The sequence below is a fragment of the Hippocampus zosterae genome, chromosome 9 (assembly GCF_025434085.1).
Source record: "Hippocampus zosterae strain Florida chromosome 9, ASM2543408v3, whole genome shotgun sequence".
NCBI classification, from domain to species: Eukaryota; Metazoa; Chordata; class Actinopteri; order Syngnathiformes; family Syngnathidae; genus Hippocampus; species Hippocampus zosterae.
Window position 1 is genome coordinate 3770277 of NC_067459.1, and position 18435 is coordinate 3788711.

General features: G+C 42.0%; 1 protein-coding gene across 1 annotated transcript; it reads right to left on the reverse strand.

Annotated features, from left to right (window-relative positions):
- Positions 1-118: 118 nt before the first annotated feature.
- camk1ga (calcium/calmodulin-dependent protein kinase IGa) lies at positions 119-16624 on the reverse strand. Its single transcript, XM_052075191.1, has 13 exons — positions 16527-16624; positions 14844-14955; positions 11767-11892; positions 10980-11054; positions 10745-10883; positions 10475-10598; positions 10306-10381; positions 5453-5565; positions 3982-4060; positions 3769-3856; positions 668-1017; positions 499-591; positions 119-395 (listed from the first exon to the last, which is right to left on the reverse strand). Exons 2-12 carry the CDS (start codon positions 14927-14929, stop codon positions 528-530), a joined length of 1320 nt encoding a protein of 439 aa, XP_051931151.1. The 5' UTR covers positions 14930-14955; positions 16527-16624; the 3' UTR covers positions 119-395; positions 499-527.
- Positions 16625-18435: the final 1811 nt, after the last annotated feature.

The window sequence follows — 18435 nt, forward strand, 5'->3', positions numbered from 1 at the left end:
GGAACTCCACGGATGCTGAAACGCGGGTATGCGGCAGTCCGCTTGTATACATATTCCAAAGCGCAAAAACTAGAGATTTATAAGTTATTATCCATGACCGACTCAAAATTGGGCCCTTCGATGTGCAAGTTGTGTTTTTCCATCAACTGATGTCAAATTTCCAGATTACATTAAATCCAGACAGATAAAGTTCATCAGCTTCAAACAAACATTTGAATATATTCTGTGCTTAGTTAAAAGGAGGTAAAGAAGAGAGAAAAGTGAAAGATTGTTTCCAGTTAAACTGATTGTGTGAGTCATGAGAAAATATTTTCCTCAGTTCTGAGGGCCGAAGTGTGGGGCAGTCAATGCGCTGACATCTTCAAGCCAAGAACAACGCCGCTTGGTGTTGTCACCTGAAATTGCAGATATTGTGGAATTAAAGGATTTCCGAAACAGATGGCAAAGTTTTAGTTTTGGAAAATAAAGGACCAAGAGAGTGAAAAGCCTTTTACTTACGTGAGAATCGTCTCATGTTTATCAGCCAATCACATGACAGAACAAATGCCAGATTGAAGTGGCGGGTCCTTCCTCTCAGCCACAGCCTCCAGGCTACAATGCAGACATGATTCATTGTTAAGAGGCTAATACTGTAGCTAACATTCATCAATATCGGAGCATTTATGACCTTTTGGATGACATGAAAGAAGTGTCATTCTCTGAGCCCATTGAGTGGATCTCTCTTGGTTCCGCAAGCAGGTAGTTGGGTTCCCTATGATGGCCTCTCATTGGAGGACAAAGACCCCTGCTGGGCTCAGCAGCAATGCAACCGAGGTGACTGGAGGTGTGGAGAGGATTTCCATTTGGGTCCATGCAGAGAGCTTCGTCATTGGAGGTACCGAGAGATTCTAAATCACTCTGAGAGGAGGTCTGGACAATGATGTGGGGCAGTGAGAGAGGAGTGACTGAGCAGTTCTCCCTGTGGGACACCTGCAGCTTCTTCATGTGGTAGATCGCGGTACTTGCATGGAAGGCTTGCTGTTGACAGAGAAATGAGGTGAAAATGGTTCTTTCTGTCCTTGCATGACACAAACATGTCACTTTAGTTGTTAGGTTTCGAAATAATCCGGATAGGAGTGGATACCACAAACATAGACAAGGATAAGCGCGTCTGACAAAAATGTGTTTATTAACAAAAAAATGTGGGACCGACAAAGTACAACTCAGGATGCTGGTAACAAAGAACCGGAAAAATGCGGAACCAACCAAAAGCGCTTGCAAAAGGCAAGGAACGAGAAAGCTTGTCAACTAAAAGGGGAATCCAAAACACGAGAATAGAAAACCGAGACCATGCCTTAATGAAAAAAAACAACAACAACAGAAACGCAAAGAACTACGTGGCAAAACTAAGAGACAAAAATTAAGACAGTCTAGAAATGGAAAGCCCTTGGAAACAGTAATGAGCAAAGTTGATTAATCTGACAACCAGTCGTCAGGTGGCGTGGCTTTTAATCCAGTTGGTAACCATGCATGATTACAAACAGGTGCGGCTCAACACAGGAAGAACGGGCAAACTCCATACAAAGATGTGCGAGATTCAAAGCCACATCTCCGAACTGTGAGGCAGAAGTGCTATCCACGATTATATTGCCCAAATTTGAAACACAATAAAAGTATTAACTCATTCATTACCCCAGATTACCCTCTTGAGGATTACAGTGATACATTCACAAAGCTACGGAGACTTTATTATTCTTGAATGAGCTCTTTCATTCTTTTTTAAATTAGGCCCCGTCTACCAAGGACATACTTGTACATCTCAGTCTTTTTTTGAGTCATAGAGAGGAGTAGGGTCTGATGCAATCTGTGAATGAAATTAAGCCGTTTGCATTGTAAATCATTTTAAAAAGCGACCAGTAGGTGGCAGTGGTGCCTCACATGCTTGAAATGCGTGCTTTTACTAAAAGCTCTTTTTGTCCGTTTTTTGCCCAGGAATCGCCATTTTCATGAAACTTAGCCATTTTGTTATCCCGATTGCTGAAGAATGGAAAAAGATAGAAACACATTTTTTTTCTGCTGATAGAAGAGAGTCCAAACTTTATTTTGGTAGGCTCCATGTTTATATAGCATTAGAACCAAATATTCTGTGGGCCTTGCAAAATCTGTCAAAATCCAGTAAAACGCTGGGATTGAGGGGGTTGCTCCAGTGAAAATGGCTGCGATTGAATGAGTTAACATGTATGCTTTTGGTATGTGAAAGGAAGATGGATGTAATATTTGATGAAATTGTTTTATATGAGCTGCATGTGAGATTTCTATTTAACAAGCCTGAAAGATAGTTTGGAAAATTACCATAGTTTTTACACAAAAGAGTAGCGGCAACAGATGGCAGTGCTTCATGTTCTCACCGGCTTTTCAATATTTGCCTTATTTATTCAACCTCTTTTTGGAGTGTATAATAGCAGAGGCATCAGTAAGTAAAGAATGAACATTAGAGAAGAGCAAAATCCAGGGGATAGGCCAAAAATAATCTACCTTTAATTTCGACAATATGAATGGCAAATCAAATTGAGGATGTAAATTAATTCCAAGACCTATTTTGCCAAACCATCAATGATTTATATCGTAACACATGATGCTGATGATAATCAGGGCTCTAAATTAACACCCGCCAAATGCTGATTAACATTTTAGTGAGTGTTGATAAAAACTTTCTCGCCAATTTCGCCATTGACGCAGAAGGCAATCGTGTCAGTCTGATAAACTGACATATTTTGTTCTCAGCCATTCGTACACAGGGCAGTAACTCCGACATTTCCAATAAGTACTGTGTCGTGATGCTATGGAATGACGTTGAATCCGCCCATTGGCTACACGCGGCGTTGTACCTAATAATATTGGATGAACGTGAAATTGAACAAAGCGTATTTCTGCCTGATGAATGCTTTTGTGAACGCGCTTATTTTGTCTGAATAGTTTTTAAATGACGGTTCTGTTTTGTTCAAGGGTGCCAGGTTTCTTTCAGGAGAAAACCCTGCGAAACCCGTGGTAAAAGAGCTTTCATACATGCGGCTAAACACCTTATTTGACAACCCAAGCCACAGGGACTCAACACAGCCACGTGTCTTCAAAATGTAAATAAAGCATGATGGCAGCTCGGAGGAGGAGAAAAACCAACAGCGGTCGAGTCAACCTCGACTCGCAAAACTGAAGTCAAACCAGCCGCCGCAGCAATTGTAAATACTCTGCATTATGGTAATCCATCGGCGAGCCAAAATAAAAGCCTTCCGACTAATGCATGCACATCAGTGGTTTGGATTTAAAATAACGTTGTAAAATAAACATTCTGGAGTTGAGATAGAAAATAAAGTAAATTTTGACTCTACATCAAGAACATTTCACCTCATTAAAAAAAAAAAAAAAGTGAATTTTAGTTAAAACAGAACCAGACGTGGTTTCGGGAACACTAGGCCACCTCAGGTATCCAACCACAATACTTTTGTGAAGATCTGATGTTACTGTGATTTCATGTGTGATTTCAATGTGATTTCAAAATAAAAGGCATCTGAAATAATCAATTTTGATCTCTATGCCTGATTTTTAAACATTTTAATCATAAGGTTTTTAAGAAATTGATAAAAATTTGCTGGTGGAAATCCTAATTGGCTGGTAATTTGAGGGAATCACAAGCCATATTGGCTGGTGATCAAAACAAATAATTTAGAACCCTGGTGAGGATGATGACGATGATGACAGCTGAAATATAGACAACCCAACATTGTAACTAACCTTCCATTTTGCTTTGGCAAAGTTCCGTTCCATCTGCTCACAGACCGAATGATAAATATCCAGGTCTTTAGCTGTGCTTCCAGAAATCCTGGAAGAAAATCAGTTATAATTGTTAACTGTTTTGCAATAATGGTGTCTTCATAGAAAAAAAAATTGTTGTGTAATCATGGATAAGTATTGTAAGAAGGACAAAAAAAAAACAAATCAACTCACCATGGATGTCGCAGAGCCTGTTCAGTGGTGAATCGTTTCATGGGATTTTTCTCCATCATATTCCTAATGAAGTCTTTTGCTGTGAACATATTGAACAGATACATCGAGTCCAATATGTTTACATTGTTACAAATTAAACAAAAATCCATGCCTATCAAGCTTTCGATTGAGTCAACCATCATAAACTGTTCCAAAAATTGAGTCAAAGAGGAGTTTCATCGGGGTCCTGGCATATTGGTACAGCAATCAGAGCATGCTGGTCAAATGGGGAAATGCAGTCTTTGTTGCATTTGCTGTTGGTAATAGAGTTCTGCTGATGATCTGGCTATTTTCTCTTAGCAGGGCTAGATTTTAACAGCTGTGGAAGATACATTCTGAGTATGGTATTCAATTTGATGGACGATAAAATGCCTAAAAAGAGTGTTAAGATCTGCAAGACCAAAAGTGTCATGATCTGTCCTGTTTATTTTTTTCAGTTTCCGGCGGATATGGTAGGTGTTCCGTAATGAGCTGCAACTGACGCCTACTCACTATCCATCTGCCTTGAAAAGCTCTGACACACCGACACCTGGCTGTTGGATTATTTCAGCCTTGCTTTCTTACCCTTGTCTTCAAGTGCCTGAATTTTCGACATGTTCATAGGTTGTTTTTTATTGTTATTTTTTTGCTAAATAGCTTCTCGCCACGTTTTTAAAGTATTTTTTTTTGTAATTCCTTGTTATTGTTCCTCAGTTAAGTATTCTCATGCATCGGATTTACAGTTTTTTTTTGGACAAGCTATTTACTTGATCCTTGCCTTTTGCAAGCGTTTTTGGTTTGTTTCGTTATTTCCTGGTTCTTTGTTATCAGTGTCTTTTGTTGTACTTTGTCGGTCTTGCATTTTTTAAGATAAACTTTTTTTTCTACACCGGATTATTCCGGAGAGCAAACAAAAAGGTGAAAATCATTTTACCTGTCATGTCAGTGTTTTCGCTTGTAAAATTTCTGTTCAGTGTTTGGAGAATATCAAGAAGTTGTTTAAAGCATATTGTACCCCTCTGTTTGAGATTAAGGTTACCGATGACTGCATATTGCTTGGAAGGCCAAGTTAGTGCGATGCAAGTGAGATTTTTGTCGGTCAGGAGTTTATATATTTCATGCCCTGCTAGCGAATCTTATGCAAAGATTTATATGCCATTTGAATGCGTCTCAGAATTGGATCATGCTGTTGTAAAATCCAGGTTTTAGTACTCAGTAAAGTTAGTAAATATTATGTACACAAACATACCATAATTCCATGGATCTGGTGCGCATTGTTTTGTTTTGTTTTGTTTTGTTTTGCATGCATTGTCGATTTACAGCAGTGAGAGATTGGATCTTTGTGCAATCAATGTACACATTTAATGTCTGCACTGTTTTTATTGGTACGTTGAACAATCTACAGATGATCATATCGATCAGGAGGATGGTTCCAAAACTTTTTTTTTCATACCTGACTCAGAGATCTCATCCCAAAAGGGAGCATGAAAGGCATATTCAGCTCTCATGATCTTTGAAAACAGACGTGTCTCATTCTCCTCAAAGAACGGAGGGTATCCACATAGCCTGGAACACAGAGAGAACTACCTTCAAATATGTACCAGTAATCACTTTTACCATGGAAAATTCAGTTACGGTGTACTGTTTTAAAATCCTGGATAACAGAAACAATTTGCTCTACGAAATGGTTACGTAACAACGAATTTTGTTGTTTTACCAAAGGGCACCAGTCTAGATCCCGTCAACTGGCATGCACCCTCACAGATGAGGAAATATTGAGCAGGTCAGCTAACTCTCCTAGATTCTGGAAAACTGCCCTTTGCTGCAGTTCATGGACTGTGTACTTAACACAAAATTGAGAACCCAGTGGTTACAAATGCATCAATAATTGTGTGAACGATATACCATATTGGCCCGAATATAAGACGGCGTTTTTTGCATTGAAATAAGACTGAAAAAGTGGGGGTCGTCTTATATTCGGGGTCTAGACGTTATCCCCATTCACGACGCTAGATGGCAACAGATATCAATGAAGCGAATGCTGAACTTGACTCCCCAGGCCAAAATGAATCCCTGCCACGAAGAATAAGAATAAAAATAGAAATAGCGGTAGGACAAAGAAGAAATATAAAAAATAGCAGTAAGAAGAAAAAGAGAAGAAAATCGATGAGATTACAGAAAATGATGAAACGTAGTGACAATCTGGAGAAAAGTGGGTCAAAGATCGTCCAGGTTAACCGGTAGCTGAGAAGTTCTGATGTAATTTACATTTCAAAAACCAGAAGCCATTCATTTACGAATATGATTGCACCTTAGATTTGAATGAGGCAAAGTAACATGCTTTTTCTCTCAAATATATTGTTGTAATCAGAATCAGAATCAGAATCAGAATCAGAATCATCTTTATTGGCCAAGTATGTAGAACACACAAGGAATTTGTCTCCGGTATAACACGCTGCACTAGTATCATCGTAAACAACAAAATCATTGAACCATTTTAGAGTAACCAGTAGTTTTGAAGTACCATTTTGTGGTGCAAGAAGAGTGACTATGTCAGTGACTGTTTAAGGAGTTAATGGCTAGGGGGAAGAAGCTGTTTAAGTGTCTACTGGATTTGGTGCGCATGGATCTGTAGCGTCTGCCTGAGGGGAGTGGCTGAAAAAGGTGGTGGGCAGGGTGCGGGGGATCCAGGAGGATTTTCCGTGCCCTTGTCTTGATTCTTGCAGTGTGCAAGTCCTCAAGAGTGGGTAGGGCGGTGCCAATGATTTTTTCTGCCGTCCTAACTGTCCGTTGAAGTCGGATTTTGTCCTTTTTTGTGGCGGCCCCAAACCAAACTGTGATGGAAGAACACAGGATTGATTCGATGACTGCAGTGTAGAACTGTCGTAGCACCTCCTGTGGCAGGCCATGCTTCCTCAGCAGCCTCAGGAAGTACATCCGCTGCCGGGCCCTTTTCAGGATGGAGATGGTGTTGACTTCCCACTTCATGTCCTGGGAGACTGTGATTCCCAGGAACTTGAAGGTCTCGACGGTTGACACAGGGCAGTTGGATAGTGTGAGGGGCAACTGAGGAGAAGAATGTTTCCTGAAGTCCACGATCATCTCTACAGTCTTGAGCGTGTTCAGCCCGAGGTTGTGTCGGCCGCACCACAGCTCCAGCTGCTCCACTTGTTGGCGGTACGCAGACTCGTCGCCGTCTTTGAGGAGACCGATGACCGTGGTGTCGTCTGGGAACTTTATGAGTTTGACAGCTGGATCTGTTGAGGTGCAATCGTTTGTGTAGAGAGAGAAGAGCAGTGGCGAGAGGACACATCCCTGTGGGGCTCCAGTGCTGGTAGTGCGTATTGATGATGTTGTTGCTCCCAGTCTCACCTGTTGTGTCCGTCCCGTCAGGAAGCTGAGGATCCACTGGCAGATCGTAGGGGACACACCAAGGTGGAGTAGTTTGGGGGTGAGGAGTTCCGGGATGATGGTGTTGAACGCAGAGCTGAAATCCACAAACAGAATCCTTGCGTAGGTCCCTGTGCTGTCGAGGTGCTTGAGGATGTAGTGCAGACCTATGTTGACTGCGTCTTCCACAGACCTGTTTGCCCGGTAGGCAAACTGGAGAGGGTCCAGCAGGGGTCCAGTGACGTTCTTTAGGTGGTTCAGCACAAGGCGTTCAAAGGACTTCATGACCACAGACGTCAGGGCGACAGGCCTATAGTCGTTCAGTTCCGATGTTGCCGGTTTCTTGGGAACTGGGATGATGGTAGACTGTTTGAAGCAGGATGGGACCTCACACAGCTCCAGGGATCTGTTGAAGATTTGTGTGAAGACCGGAGCCAGCTGGTCAGCGCAGACTTTCAGGCAGGAGGGGGACACTTTGTCGGGCCCCGGAGCTTTCTTGATCTTTTGCTGCTTGAAGAGCCGTCTCACGTCCTGTTCGTGGATCTGTAGTGGAGAAAAAGAGGGTGGGGGGGGGTAGGTAGAGTGGTTTCTGGTAGAGGTGGGTGTGTGTGGGAAATGGGGGTGTCCTTTTCAAATCGGCAGAAAAACATGTTTAGTTCATTAGCAAGACCCTTATTGTTCACTGTTTGGGGGGATGGCATTCTATAGTTAGTGATTGCTTTCAGGCCATTCCATACAGATGCAGAGTCGTTAGCAGAGAACTGGTTTTTCAGCCTCTCTGCATAGCTTCTCTTTGCGATGTTAATTTCCTTTGTCAATTGGTTTCGGGCATGTTTGTAAGGTGCCCGATCTCCACTTCTAAATGCGGCCTCTTTCTCTTTCCTGAGTTGCCTGAGTTTGGGAGTAAACCATGGCTTGTTATTGTTGAAGGAGCAGAACGACTTCGTTGGTACACACATGTCCTCACAGAAACTGATGTATGATGTTACAGTGTCTGTGTATTCATCCAGTGTGCCCGTTGAAGTTTCAAAGACGCCCCAATCAGTGCAGTCTAAGCATTCTTGTAGAGCTAACTTTGCTTCATCTGTCCATTTTTTCACAGTCTTAACAACCGGTTTAACACATTTGAGTTTCTGTCTGTATGTAGGTATTAAGTGGATTAAATTGTGGTCAGAAAGACCCAATGCTGCACGGGCGACCGATCGGTATGCATTTTTGATTGTTGTATAGCAGTGATCTAGAATGTTGCCTTCTCTGGTGAAACAGTCGATGTGCTTCTTATATCTGGGAAGTTCACGGTTAATATGTGCTCTATTAAAATCGCCCAAAATGATCAGGGGTGACTCTGGGTATTTTAGTTCGAGTTTGTTTACTTGTTCGGCTAGCGTTTGTATCGCCGTGTTAGCGTTAGCTTGTGGCGCAATGTAAACACCGACTAGTAAAAAGGAGGTGAACTCACGTGGCGAGTAGAATGGCTTGCAGTTTAAAGACAGCGACTCCAGGTCCGGGCTGCAGTGTGCGTCGAGCTTCGTGACATCAGTGCACCATTCTTCGTTGATATAGAAGCAAATTCCACCACCTTTCGATTTCCCCGATAGCTCCGTGTCGCGGTCGGCTCGGAGAAGGCGGAAGCCGGGTAGATGTAGCGCGGGATCTGGATGGCGGTCACTGAGCCAGGTTTCAGTGAAGCAGAGCGGAGCGGAGCAGAACGTGCAAATGTTTTGTTGGTCTTTGTGAGGAGAAGAAGTTCATCCATCTTGTTTGGCAGAGATCGTAGATTAGCAAGATGGATCGATGGGAGCGGGGTTTGAAATCCGCGCTGCCGGAGCTTGACGAGCACGCCGGCTCGCTTCCCCCTCCTCCGGCGGCGTCTCCATGCTCCGTACAGCGCAGCCGCTCCGCTCGCGATTAGCTCCGAAAAACCTTGTGGATTTTCGTGTGCTGGTGAAAAAAGACCGAGCGTAGACTCCCCAATGCGCAGCAACTTTTCCCTCGTGTAAGTAAGCCGCTCAGGGTCGCCAAAAACAAACGAAAATGACAGGGATAATACTAGGGAGCGTGTGACCGAGGCTGCCATACCTGTCGGCGCCTGATGTCGGCGCTTGTTTCATATGTACTGTAATTATTTTCTGTATAAAAATTAATTTGGTGTTCAAAAAGTATTTTTTCAAACTTGAATCGTGAAAAAGAGGGGGTCGTCTTATAATCAGGGCAGTCTTATATTCGGGCCAATACGGTAATACGGCGGTCGACTGGTGAGCATGTTGGCCTTATAGTGCGGAGGTGCATGGTTCAATTCCAGTTCCGGCCTTCCTATTTGGGGTTTGCATGTTCTCCCCGTGCCTGCGTGGGGTTTCTTTCTCCGGCTACTCCGGTTTCCTCCCACATTCCAAAAACATGCATAGCAGGCTGATTGAACAGTCTAAATTGTCCCTAGGTGTGAGCGTGAGAGCGGATGGTTGTTCGTCCATGTATATACCCTGCGATTGGCTGGCAACCAGCTCAGGGTGTACCCTACGTAGCCCACCGCGTTACCCTTGTGAGAATAGGCAGTTCAGAAAAAGGATAGATGGATATTTCATATGCACGTTCACCGAACCCTTCATTCGTGAAAAATAAAAATTCAAGACATTTATGAAAAACAGAAAAAAGTTAACAAAATTACATGGCATAAGTATAGTTTTTTAAATTGTACAATGGACTATCACGACAGTCACACGGTGACTACTGAGAAAAAGAAATTCCCCGCAGCACTGAGTGGACAAGCAAGGTAATGTGATCATCTGCAGCAAGCGATGGCCACGTGAGCGTGTTCGATCGAACCCAGGTTAAGAACCACTGCAATACATCGTTATTTATGTAGCGCTTTAGCAACAAATGACAGTCTTGTATAAGTTAAAAAGAAAAGCTACTTACAAGATGTAGGTAATAACTCCAATGGACCAACAGTCAACAGCTTTACTGTAGGGTTTTTGGGCCAAAACCTCTGGAGCTACAAGAGAAATTGATAGTGGATAATCATGCAGGTACCTTAATATGTTTTAATTGATTTGATTATGTGTGTGTGCCCCACTAAGTAACTTACCGACATATCCGGGTGTGCCACATGCTGTGGACATCACCCCATGCTCCAGTGTTTTTGAGAGGCCAAAATCGCTAACCATGATTTTGGCATTTTCATCCGCACTGTAGTACAGCAGGTTTTCAGGCTACTTAGCCGAAGAGTGCAAAAGAACAGAAAGATTGAGATACATGGGTGAGTATAAGCTATTACAGTTTAAATACTAAACTATAATAATAATAATACATTTTATTTACAAGTGCCTTTCAAGTGTCTTGCATGCATGCGTTTTACCTTCAAGTCCCTGTGGACAATACTGTTTTCATGCAGGTAGTCAACAGCTTCCAGCACCTGTTTGATCACCAGGCTTGCATCCTTCTCCGTAAAAACACCTTTATCTAAAATCCGATCAAACAGCTCCCCACCTGACACCCTGCACACAAATGAGGAATGTCATTCGTAATTATGTTTCATCTCTTTTACTCCACATATATAACCAAGGGTCTCAATACTCATCATGTACACTTACAGTTGCATGACCAAGTAGTAGTGTGTTCGACTCTCATAAAAATCCTCCAGTCCTATTACATTGTCGTGCTTTATCCTGAAATCAGAGGAAAGACGTTTAGATTTCATTGCAGACCTTAGCGCCATGAGTAGACACATTGACAAAATTGTTGGGACCCTCCTGAACGCTTTCATGCATCCAATGAGATACCTAATAAAAAGTCAAATCAAAATCAAATCAACAATGATAACCCTTAACCTGATAACACAATAAACTGTCCACTGTAGTAACCGCTGTCCCTGAAAGGGTTAAAAGGAAAAAAACATCCTCAAAACTACCTTGAAGCAGGCAAAAGTCATAATACTTCCAAAAAATTGTCCTGAAATAATTTTAGCAAAATATGGCATTGCTTCATTTTTGGGGTCAAATTCAGTTGTAAACCAAAACAAAAAACAAAACAAACAAAAAAAAAAACGCCACAACACATATGGTAGTACAGCATCCTGAGTTTGTTGCTCAACATTTTTGAGGCAATGCAATCGAAGACTTAGAAACTAATGAGACCTCAGCACCTGTGGAAGGGTACGGTATTTTGACAAACACCTCACAGTGTCATGTTTGAAAGGTGCTCTCTCCTGTTGGCATAGTGGACCACAAAAACAATGTCTGTCTTTCATGAGTACATTTTCAGAGACCAAAACTGTTTCGTTCTGTGTGGAAGCATACTTTTCTCGTTGAAACAATATATTTAAGCTTTATGCAGAAGTAGGTGTCTCTATCTTTCAGATGATTGCTGTGTGTGTTTTACCTCTTCAAAACATTGATTTCGTTTTCCAGGTTGCTGTGGGTGAGGTGCTTTTTTTTCAGACACTTCAGAGCGAACAATTTCCCCGTTTTCTTCTCTCTCACCATGAAAACTTCAGAAAAAGACCCCCTACACAAAACAATGACAAAGACATTAAGGAAAGTTGGGTCAGAAAGTGAATGCTCACCAACTGGTCAAAACATTGTAACCACTTCTTCCATTAACGCACAATCTTCATGAGAGCCAATAAAAGAGCTCCGTCAACGAATCTTCCTTTCCAAGGTTAATAATAGTCACTTTTGATTGACACTGTCGGTGAATTGTTCAACGGGAGAAAGCACAGCAGAAAAACTAAATACTGTGACATACTTAGCAGGGGGGCTTTTATTTACTTTATATTACTGTGTGCCCTGTGATTGGCTGGTGTCCAGCCTCAGGTTATACCTCAACTTATGTCACCTGGAATAGGCTCCAGCACACACACAACCTTAATGAGGAAAAGCAATGTAGAAATTTGATGGGGGGCTAAGTTAATTAACAAACATTCATTCATTATCCGCACTGCTTATCCTCACTAGTGCTCCAAATTATTGCAATTTTTTGTTCATTTTCCTGATTGTCGATGCCTGAATGCAATTTTTAAAATCATCAATATCTGTAAAAACCTTTGATATTTATTTGACACGTTCTGTTTTTTAAAAAATTGCTCCAAATGATTATGCACAGCGTGGGCGGCCCGGTAGTCCAGTGGTTAGCACGTCGGCTTCACAGTGCAGAGGTACCGGGTTCAATTCCAGCTCCGGCCTCCCTGTGTGGAGTTTGCATGTTCTCCCCGGGCCTGCGTGGGTTTTCTCCGGGTGCTCCGGTTTCCTCCCACATTCCAAAAACATGCGTGGCAGGCTGATTGAACACTCTAAATTGTCCCTAGGTGTGAGTGTGAGTGCGAATGGTGGTTCGTTTCTGTGTGCCCTGCGATTGGCTGGCAACCGATTCAGGGTGTCCCGCGCCTACAGCCCGAAGACAGCTGGGATCCTAGTGAGGATCAAGCGGCTCGGAAGATGAATGAATGAATGAATGAATGATTATGCACAGCTGTGCAAAAAAAAATCGAAAGTATCGTAAAGAGCTGTCACATTTCTGTTATTTCACTACAGGTATCATTGAACCCCAAAATATTGTTGCCCTTGAAGTAACTTGTTAACATTAACACCACCTGAACACCTCACTCATTCACGGAAACTGTAAATCAATGTTTAGTGGGCAGAAGTTTATTTTGGGGGGTATACCTCCATTCACCCTACAGAGCTTCTTTTGAGGAATGTTTCACAGGCTCTTAAGTTGTGCTGACGGTGAACAGGGCCTGAGTAACCATTACAGCCAAAGCCTCACCGGTATTTTTTTGCAGCATGGGACGGTTTGTTGTCCATCCATTCATCCATTTTCTGACCCGCTTATCCTCACAAGGGTCGCGGGGCGTGCTGGAGCCTACCCTAGCTGTCTTCGAGCAGTAGGCGGGGGACACCCTGAATTGGTTACCAGCCAATTGCATGGCACACATAGATGAACAACGATCCACACGCACACTCACATCGAGGGACAATTTAGAATGTTCCATTCACCTGCCACGGATGTTTTTGGAATGTGGGAGGTAACCGGAGGACCCGGAGAAAACCAACGCAGGCACGGGGAGAACATGCAAACTCACCAGTCCCTCACCGGGCCACCCACGGCTTGTTGTCCTGCATCATAATAACTGGAGTGTGAAAGTTTTTTTTTTTTTCCTACTGTGGGAGGATCTGGTGAGTTTGAAGCTCCACAAACTTGACAGGGGTCATTTTAACCCCCTTGCCCATGTCACAGCCTTGTTGGGACAGAAAGCTAGCCAACTAGACACAACAAACATCCTCGCTTGCTGCTCATCATGTGCTTGCCGAACTCTCAACACAATGTATTTGCCTGACAGAAACTTGCCTTGATGCACTTGAATGAATCAGGTTGTGATTTGAATCACACGCCCGCCAGCGAATGCTATTCAGTTACGATATAAGAATTATTCACTTTACCTCAGAACCACAAAAGAAAAAAAGGGTGAATCGAGGGATGGGTAAAAAATATGACATTTCTGTTTCTTGCGCACAGCGCCGGTTATTGCTTGGCTTTATACTCTGATATGCAGCACATCCACGAAATAAACTAGAGTGCGCATTCAACACAAATACTGTATATTCAGTCATACTCCTAATCCCATAATGAAGTTAGGCTCGGATGTTCCCACACTGCTCCGATCTGACGTCAGTGATCAGGGACAGACAAACACACACCATACTTATTAACAGCCAGTCCATGATAAGAGAACTTTAAGCAGCTTTGAGTCCACAAGACAGTGATGAGGTAACAGGCTTATAATTAAGTTTACAAGTTTTTTTGTTGTTGTGAGGCCAACTTTACCTCGCAATGTGATCATGGCTAGAGCTCTGTGAGTATGTGATACACTCCGGTGTGTCTCTTCAGTCCTGGCTCTGTCCATTCATTTTACTCATTCATGTCTAAAATCAAACGGAATAGGACGTGCGATGCACAGTTTACATGCACAAGGCTAGTACCGTATTATAAAACATTTTACTTACAGCTTCGGTTTCGATCTTTTTCTACATTGTATACAGACTGTTACTGTTTCATGTGTAGCGACGCCACTCACAAAACGGTTGCATTTCATTTAAGTCTACAGTATACTGTATGGCTGTAGAATGTGTACATTGTTAGACTTAAATATGTTGCACTATCTACCAGCATACCAAACATGGGACAGCCTCCGCTCGAAGGTGGAGCTGTGAGTGGTTTACACAGACTGTATTAAAGGTTCCATTGATAAAGTCAGCTGTGCGGAAGGCGATGAAAGGATTATCCTTAAACCTGTGCCAATCTGAGCCTGGAGTGTCCTCCTTTTGATATTTGGTTTAGGTAAATTAGGTTCACTGTAAATGGCAGCTTTGCAAGGCAAAAGATGAAGTTAGGAGGGTGGCATCTTGTAACCCGTCTGACTTCTCACAAACTTTATCATCTGAATGCACAGTACTTACGATCCCATCTTCCCCTTGAAGTCAAACACATCCTTGATGTTATTTATGGGTTTCTTCCAACTACAGACAATCTCCTTCCGCCCCATCTTGGCTCTGACGTTACCGTAGACTCCTGAAAAGAAAAGGGCAGGAAACTTTAAAATCATAACATACGCAAATGAATCTAGCACACCTGCAACTCTTGTGATGACAAATACAACAAAAAATTCTTCTTGTAAATATTGACTATGATGTCATACATAATTCTTCTCTTGAAAAACAACAACAACAACAAAACTAAAATACTGATTGTATGTATCCAACTAAATTACCTGTTCTTCACGGACATATCTTCAATCGATATTTACAGTGGTGAAATTTGGAAATTAGGGGAACAATGCGTAATGGTCCTTCATTGACCTGTTTCACACCCCATGTTCCTTTTTCAGACCGGGTTACATAAATGGTTGCATGTCCACAGGTGAGGTCAGTCCCAGCTAAGCAAAGCCTTTTTGTACCTATCAGTTGCACGACATTCAAAACCATAGGGGATTAGAGGTGATAGCAGTGGTTAGTTAAGCTTCTGTTAAATGCTGTCCTGTATCTGCCCTCCTGCTTCTTGCACCCTCTGGCCCTCTCTCCTAAAGTGCTCCTCTGTGCGTCTGCTGAGGGAATGGATTAACACCTGATTCCACAATGGAACTGGGTCGGTCCATAATCTTTGCCTTAAAAGAGCACTGTACTTTAGAAATGTAAAATTACTACTAACTGTACTAAATAAAAATGAAAAATCAGAAGATAACAAAAATATATACACAAATATAATAGCTGTTATTTTTTTCATTCTTCTACCCAGCTAGTTATTGTGCTTACATTATAATTAGTGTATTTAAAAAAATAACAACAGATATTTTTAATATAACTTTTTTAAAAATACATACATACATCTGAGCTGTACTATAATTACCCCTGTAGAGTCTACTGGTTTCCAAAATAACATTGCGTAAAGTCACATACGTATTTTTCGTTTAGTTTTGTTGTTGTTTTTGGGGCTTCCAGAAACCAAAGTCTGAAACAACACATTTCAATCAAAGAGTGACCATACCTGTCAACTTTTCGGAGCGCCAACCTGTATAAACTACCCAAAAGATCCTTATAAAGAGCAAAAAATCCTTATAACATCCCAAAGCATTTTATATGTCAAAATAACGGCAGAAAAAAACCCCACGAAATGTTCAATGATATTTATTGTAGATATCCATTATACAATGTCCGGTAACTTTCCAGTAAATCAAATTTACTGGAAAGTTGCCGGAAATGAAAGCATTCGAGTAGACTAGCACCATTCTGGGCAAAAGCAAACGGAACTACCTGTTGGGGGGTGGGGTGTAAATTTTCAGAATCCGTATGATTTGTGCGATACGACCAATATACGTAAGATTCACCATAATATCCGTATGAACCATGGCTAAACCGTATGAGTTGACAGGTATGAGTGACAAAAATTACTATAATATGTGTTTTCGAATCAATTGAAAAAGGTGTGCATTTAATTTGTAGATAGGGCTACATCTCAAAGGCAGATGCATAAAATCAAGCTTATAAGAATAATAGAAAGATCTAAAACATCTTCCAGAATGTGTTATCTACCACTGAAACGACTCAACAGACTATCCGAGCTGAAAGAATTTAAACACGTTTTACCTTGAGGAGCGGTGAGAGATGGGAGCGCTGAGGTATCCTTGGCCGGTACCTGACGCTCACATGTCGTATGCAGCCTTTTACCAGCAAGGGGCGGAGCTTCTTACATTCATCATTTGCAGAGATCGCGAGATGTCTCACGCTCAAAACTTCCAACCGCCAAAAACTGTAAGACAAAGGTAAGAATAAACTTTTTTTTTAAACAGAACGGGGAAGAACACAATAAATAAAATAAAACATACATCTGCATCCCAACAGATGAGCATACCAGAAATAATTCCAAAAGTTAAATTCACAGAGGCTACAGATCACCGAGCCGCACGGTGCGTTATGGGTTCCTCGGCTGCCAATTTTGAATCGGGGGGTGGCAGACACCAATTATTTGGATCATTTCAACCGCTGTATAGTTGCTGTTTCTTTATTTAATCTATTTTAAACTGTGTCGTCTGTTTATACATCCGTGCGCTTACCACCTTCTGCTGGGACACGACAGGTAAGGTTAATTAACCTTTTTATGACATTTTTTCCCAGCGAATAGGGCCTGTGTGCGACTCCGGACACGTGTACGACATATGTGGTCATTTGCTCAGCCCCATAGCATGGGAATTTGAAGGCATGACATGTATTTATAGCGCACCAACAGTCGTGTCGTCTGATATTTTGCAAAACATTGCTGATGTTTCTTGTACATCGTTGGTTTGTATGCGTCACAACTCCCAACATTGCCCGTAAAATACAAATAGGCTCAATGAATGTGTCGTTTTGCTCACATGCAGGGCCTGCACGGGCCATTTTAGTGCCCTAAGCGTGTACCTGTGGTTAAAACACAGGTACGTGAAAATTTCAAGAATCTACCTTTATAGACAAGGACTGATGGGACACTATAAAAATATTATGGACATGATACAAACACAATGCATATCAAAGGGAGAAATCTACACAGCTTAAGATCGATTTGTTTTGCAAATATAACAGTTACACCAATCGACGTTGCTCTTGCCCTCCGAACCCCTCGACAAAGTCGGCATCGTTTTTGGAAAGAAAACAACTTTGTCTCGTAACATTCCATTTCATTTTCGTAGCGTAATCGATGTGCAGGTCACAACATTTTCACAACAGCGTTTTGGGTTGTTGTTGTCGAGCTTGTATAACACAATCGCAATTAGAATTTCTTGAGGTACAGCAGTTTTTTTTGGGAGGAGTATGTGCAAATGATGCACGAGCATCATCTCACTGTTTTTTTCTTTTTTCCTCTTTTCCACCCACGACTCTTGTTGCCTTTTCGACGATGTCCCCATACGCAGAAAATAAATTTCTGCCAAATTTGTAAATGAAGCATAATGGAACAAACTACTCGGGAATGTAAGGGAGTGGGGTGGCGGGCCACCAAAGGTAGACCAACGAGACGTTACAATTTTGGGCCACCTTTTTCATCCCCAAGGACCTGTTTCATTAACCTGCCGTGCATGTTTTTGGAATGTGGGAGGAAACCAGAGAAAACCAACGCAGGCACTGGGAGAACATGCAAACTCCACACAAGGCCGCAGTCGGAATCGAAACCTGCACTTCTGCACTGTGAAGTTGATGCGCTAACCACTCAATCACCGGGCCGTCCTAAGAAAATGTTAACAGAGGTTTACTAAGCTTTGCGTTAAATTTCATTAGAACAGTTAAACATGGCACCTGTCGTTTTATCACTTCAGGCTTAAAGCCTTTTAAACAATGCCTGCAAGCTTTAAGTGTACAGTTAAAAATACACCTCCTGCATGTACTCTTGTTCAAAACTGCTTATAATTTGGTAGCCTCTTATTTTTTTACCCTTGATTCTCACGTGGAAACAGATAAGATTTGCAAGTGGCTTAGCTTCACTATGTAATGGTGAAATACTTCATGACTTTTTCAATGATTTTGG

Coding starts and splice junctions, on each gene's coding strand:
- camk1ga (XM_052075191.1), bottom strand. CDS start 14,929: ATGGGGCGGAAGGAGATTGTCTGTAGTTGGAAGAAACCCATAAATAAC. Junction 11,055..11,766: donor GAAATCAATGTTTTGAAGAG/GTAAAACACACA, acceptor CTCTGATTTCAG/GATAAAGCACGACAATGTAA. Junction 3,857..3,981: donor CAGGCTCTGCGACATCCATG/GTGAGTTGATTT, acceptor ATTTTCTTCCAG/GATTTCTGGAAGCACAGCTA.